Raw genomic sequence first — 6000 nt, 5'->3', positions numbered from 1 at the left:
ATTTTTTCATAATTTTGACCAAAAAAATATATTTTTTTCTTTCACTGGCAGAAATTGGCTCCCATAAGTATCTGAGTCAAGTTAGGATATTGTATTTTTATTTTTTTCCCCACATAATACAGCCATACAGTGCATACTTAAGCTTCAATAAACCTATATTAAAATTAGAAAAGCACTAAATATATGTCATCTGAGCAGCTTTGCCTTGAGAAACTATAACCTGCATATTAGGTTTTTTGATGGTTGTTCTGGGAATGTCAGCATGGCTTACAAGTCTGCTGTGCCCAAGGATCCCATGAGACTTAATCCTCCCATTATTTATTTGTCTTTTTTCTTTTTTTTTTTTTGGTCATGTAACAATGAAATGAATGAGAAACAATACCAAGAAAAAAAAACTTCTTTCGACGAATAGAAATCGATGTTTTGTCCACGTGACCAAACACGGAAGCTGTGCTGCAGCTTTTCAGTCAGGAGGGAGGTAGTTACTTGTGGTCGCATTTTGAAGTTCTTCACGTTTATTAGAAGTTAACGATACACTAATTCTGCCTGTTAGTCGATGACATTGAACCGTGAACATGACTCAGGCTGAGAAAGAGCAGGAGAACGGGAGGGAGAAAGAAAAGGAGCGAGACAAGGAGAAAGAGAAGGAGCAACAGCGCGGCGTGAAAAGACCCATCGCTCCGCCGGCCATCCCGGAGCCCCTCCAGGAGGTGAGATGGAGAGTTTCAACCGCTGTCTAATGCTCAGATTCCTGTAAAGTAGCCGAATATCAGTGCTTGGAAAACATCCCAGTAATCTGTTCATTTGTCCTACACAGATATCCACTTTTCTTGACTGGCGCTTAATATCCGTCACATGAACTCATCTGTGACTTGGCAGTGAACAAATTTAGTTTGGTAGATTATTTTCATTATTGGTTAAAATGTTAATGATCCTTTCGGTTTAGATGTTGCTCTAGATAATGTCAAAGGTTCCGCTAAAGCCCCGCACAGGTGACCTCAAGGGTGTTCAGTGTGCATTGATATGAAAAGCAAGAGAAGCTGTCAGCAGCTTAATGTGTATTTGTTACTTTTACTTGATACACTTACGTTTAGATTTTATTTTCACTCTATTATGTTTTTGGCCATTGAGAAATCGTTTAATCAGCTAATAACTCCTGTCCAGGGACTGTTATGGTCTCCATAGTGCCTAGCCCAATGAAATGGTTTTCTGAGTTTGGTAGTACTTGACTGGCCTGTACAGAGCCCTGAACTCAACTCCATCAAACACTTTTGGGATGAGTTAGAACAAAGACTGCTAGGTCTTATCACCCAACATCCTACCCAGCTTCATTAATACTAATGATACTAATACTACTATTACTCTTGTGGCTGAATGGGAGCAAATCCCTTCAGATTTCAAATTCATGTGGAAAGTCTGTCCAGAAGTGTGCGGTGTGTTACAGCAGCAGATTTTTGCCCATAATTTTACCCAATCATAAACTTCACAAATGAAATGTTCAGGTTTCCACATATTTTTGGCCATGTAATGGAATCTTTATTCACCTAATGTTCATGATATTGTGATCCTCATTCTGATTATTTCGAAACCATTTTCTCCTCTTTTACAGCAAATACAGAGCAATTTTATAGTTGTCATCCACCCTGGTTCCAGGACGCTCCGCATTGGCCGAGCAACAGACACTCTTCCGGTGACCATCCCGCATGTGATAGCTCGCAGACACAAGCAAAGTGGACAGCCCAGATACGAGGACCCCTGGCTGTTGAGAGAGGGTCTAAATGTACGTCACTCGTCACCAGAAACAGTCACAACACAGTCTTTTAGTCTCAAATTACTTTTAGTATTCATGTCATATCTTCATTTACCCTTATTGCTTCCTTATCCTGTCCAACAGAAACCAGAGAGTAATGAGCAGAGGCAGAACGGGCTTAAAATGGTCGACCAGGCTATTTGGTCCAAGAAGATGTCCAATGGTGTGCGGAGGACGCCAGTGTCGGCTGAACAGGTGCGCTTTATGGAAGAGAGGAACAGGAAGAGAGAAAATCGTTGCTTATGAGAAAGTAAAAAAAAAAAAAAGGAGACAATGACTTTGTAACCTCTGCAGTCATTGCAAATAAAAACAGCTTAGAGGGGTTTACCGATACATAAAAACTACAAACTTATTTGCCTTTAAATTGTTTGGCTTAAGTCACATTTCTGTTTTTTGACTAAAAGGGAAAAGGTTGCTTTAAACTACAATGAATGACTCTAGTGTTAACATCAGTGAGTATTGTGGTATCTATCGCTGTTGTAAGAGCAAGTATGGTGTATGCTTTCATGTGCAAAAATCTATATTTATACCTGTTTTTTGTGTGTGTGTGTTTAGGCCAGAGCCTACAACTGTCAGATCCGTCCGGCAGTACTAGACAACAGTTCCAGGGTTAAGTGGACCAACACAGCTCACCATCCTCCTCATCTGGTGGGAGAGGAGGTCAGTGCAATGAATTTATAAGTCAGGAAATATCCATCTAAAACTTGGCATTACCCGAATTCCTTGTCTCTGTTTCATCAATTTTTTTCTCCTCTTCTACCTTCTCCATCCTGCCATCATGCAGGCTCTGTATGTGAATCCATCTGACTGTTACAACATCCACTGGCCTATAGTCAGAGGTCAGCTCAATGTGCATGGCGGTCCCGGAGGCTCACTGACCGCCGTTCTGGCCGACCTTGAGACAATCTGGAGTCACGTCATTCAAAAGCATCTGGAGATCCCCCTGAAGGACTTAAAGGTAGGAGAGACCTCTGCAGCTTTTTATATCACTTTCTTCAATGCACTTTTCTTCTCACATCAACGCTTCGTTCTTGTGGCTGGTCGACAGTATTACAGATGCATCCTGTTGGTTCCTGACATCTACAACAGGCAGCATATCAAAGAAGTTGTCAACATGCTGCTGCTTAATATGGGCTTCTCGGGTATTACACACATATACAAAGACATACATATACATCGTTGTACTCTGCCTCAGCCTGGTCAATCTATCCAATCTTTTCCCTTGCTATCACCTTATGTTCTGTCCTGTGTGTGTGTATAGCAATCATCGTGCACCAGGAGTCGGTGTGTGCTACATTTGGCAGTGGGTTGAGCAGTGCTTGTGTTGTGGATGTAGGAGACCAGAAGACCAGTCTCTGTTGTGTAGAGGACGGAGTGTCCCACCGGAACTCGAGGTGGGGCTGAGAACAACTTTTTATGAATATGTCTTTGAAATAATTAATTTGTCTGGATTATAATTGCAGAGATCATAGTTATGTTTTACACAGGAAACCACAGAGCAGTGATATAGATGACAATAGTGAAAGTTTTGTAAACCCCACTGGAAATATATAGAAAACAAACAGCCTGCCAGATTGATAATAATAATGCTGGGTTCCTGCAGTTTCATATTGACATCTCGCTTTTTTGCGGCATCTGTATTTTATGTTTTTATCTGTCTGTTGGACTTTGCAGGTTGTCTTTGGCATACGGTGGCTCAGATGTGACCCGTACTTTCTTCTGGCTCCTGCAGAGGGCAGGATTTCCCTACAGAGACTGTCAGCTGTCCAACAGATTGGACTGCCAGCTATTGCAAAATATAAAGGAGACCTTCTGCCATCTAAACCAAGTGTGTGGGTCAGGGGTGGGATCTGTGTATGTGTGTTAATGGTTTAGAGGGAATATTTGGAAATCCCAGCATGTGCGTTGATCGAGTTTTTAAAATAAATGCTGGCCTGTTTGTTTCTGGTGAACTAACCACAGTTATTCTTAAAAATTGACAGAGAAATATGCAATTATGCAAATAAATTCTAAATGTTTCTTCATCTTATTAGGACATATCAGGACTACAAGATCATGAATTCCAAACACGCTTCCCAGAAGCTCCAGCTCTGCTCTACCAGGTTCGACTAGGAGATGAGAAATTACAGGTACTTTGCTGTAATATAAATCTAAGCTGATTTTAGATTGATGCTGAAATACTCTTTACATTATTCTGTCTCCAGCTTGCATCTGTGGCTCTATTTGTGTCTCTCCCCCTCATGTTTACTGGTTAATATGTGTGTGTGTGCATGTTTTAGGCACCCATGGGACTTTTCTACCCGACCACATTTGGCATCGTAGGTCAGAAGATGACATCCCTGCAGTACCGTTCCCAAGGTGACTCAGAGGACCCTCATGATGAACACTACCTGCTGTCCACGCAGAGCAAACAGGACCAGGTAACTCACACAGAGATACTCGTGCCCATCTCACACATTGAATTAAATTTCTTCAGATAGAGGCTCTTTGGTTCTTTTCCTTTTTTGCTTATTCTCCTATTTTCTCCAACAGTCCTCCAAATCTGCTTCAGACCGGAAGGCTTTCTCCAGACCGGGCGGAGCTTTGGATGGAGAAATGAGCGGTCAGGGAGGGATTGGGGAGCTCTCAGACCTGCCCAGGGGCTGCGGGAGTGGCGGTGCTGGAGGGATGCAGGGGGAGATGGAGCTTGGTCCTACCCAGGGGGAGTGCCTGATGGGGGTAGGAGAGGTGGAAGAGCCACTGTCTACTCACCTCTCCAGGAAGACTGCTATCATGAGCCAGTTTGAGAGCAAAGCACTGGGCCTGGATAAGGCCATCCTGCATAGCATCGACTGCTGCGGTAAGGAAAGACAGGGTGAAAGAGAGGTTGAAGGGAACAAGGATTAAGTAGGTATTGTAAGCAGGAAGAGATGCAAAGTTAACAAAGTGCTTGAAAAGAGAGTGAAAATGCAGTACTCAAAGGAGTACTCTGTAGCTGGATCACAGAATAGAAATAGAAAGGAATTATGTAAATAAAATGAAAAAAAAACAACTATTTTTTAATATTATTTACAAGGAAGTAAAAGGTCAAGGATGCAGAGGAGGAGAGATGTTTCACGATGCTCAGAACATCCTGTTCTAGCTCACTCTCGTCTTTTTATTGACAGCATCGGACGAGACCAAACGAAAGATGTACAGCTCCATACTGGTGGTGGGAGGAGGGCTCATGTTTCATGGTGCTCAGGAGTTTCTGCTTCACCGCATTATCAACAAGATGCCGCCCTCCTTCAGAAGGCTTGTAGACAACGTGGAAGTTATCACACGGCCAAAGGTAATTGTTGCACAGACTCAGACTGAGATACAGATCTGCAAAGTAGTGACCCTCATTTAATATTTCCGTGTGCTCTCACTTGCCAGTGTATTAGGCACACCTAGATTTATATAAATTAGGGTAGACTAAATGTTAAAAACAAATTAAATATAAACTGAACATTATAACCTTCATGAAAGTAGGATTTATTGCAGGACCGTATTAGTTTTTATCTAATTTTACCTAATAAATTGACAAATGGGTGTATGTCAGAGGTTGTGAGTTAATAAGATGAGAACTACGCAGAACATACTGTATGTTATACAGCTTCCTTAATGTACTGTATATTGATGTGCATGTGCTCTAGGATATGGACCCTCGCTTGATATCGTGGAAGGGGGGAGCAGTGCTGGCGTGTCTTGACACCACACAGGAAATGTGGATCCACCAGGGGGAGTGGCAGCGCTTCGGTGTCAGAATGCTCCGCGAGAGAGCTGCCTTCGTCTGGTGAAATCAATCAGATTTTACTTGAAGCTAAGAGAGGATTCCTAAAAAAAAAAAAAAAATCCCACTTTGTGACACACATGATGTAAAGTAGGCTGTTTTCTTGGATCAAAAACCCAGATGAGGTCATTGTTTAACTGTTGAACAGTCTTTAATAGGAGAGGGAGTTTACTAGTTAATATTCTGTAAATATTACTGTGCTTCTCTCATGTTCATGGATGAGTGGATCTGTGTAAATAAACCCTTCACACTTTGATAAATAATTGTTGCATTTGATTGGAACAAACAAAATCCACTTTTCTTGGAATTATGAACATAATGAATTTAAACAAGAGGTTGTAAGAAAAAATCTCTCCACAACCTCATTATTGAGTGAAAAGTGACGTCTCAGCTCTAC

The 6000-nt window shown here is 41.8% G+C and overlaps 1 protein-coding gene across 1 annotated transcript; it reads left to right on the top strand.

Annotated features, from left to right (window-relative positions):
• The first annotated feature begins 436 nt into the window (after window positions 1–436).
• On the top strand, window positions 437–5866 carry actr8 (actin related protein 8). Its single transcript, XM_042409275.1, has 13 exons — window positions 437–710; window positions 1610–1780; window positions 1895–2005; window positions 2366–2470; window positions 2595–2768; window positions 2859–2952; window positions 3072–3204; window positions 3485–3638; window positions 3844–3939; window positions 4090–4230; window positions 4343–4649; window positions 4957–5120; window positions 5467–5866. The coding sequence occupies exons 1-13, from the start codon at window positions 576–578 to the stop codon at window positions 5608–5610; spliced, it is 1929 nt and encodes a 642-aa protein (XP_042265209.1). The 5' UTR covers window positions 437–575; the 3' UTR covers window positions 5611–5866.
• Window positions 5867–6000: the final 134 nt, after the last annotated feature.

Source organism: Thunnus maccoyii, chromosome 4 (assembly GCF_910596095.1).
Source record: "Thunnus maccoyii chromosome 4, fThuMac1.1, whole genome shotgun sequence".
Lineage (NCBI taxonomy): Eukaryota > Metazoa > Chordata > Actinopteri > Scombriformes > Scombridae > Thunnus > Thunnus maccoyii.
This window is presented reverse-complemented; position numbering and strand designations above follow the sequence as displayed.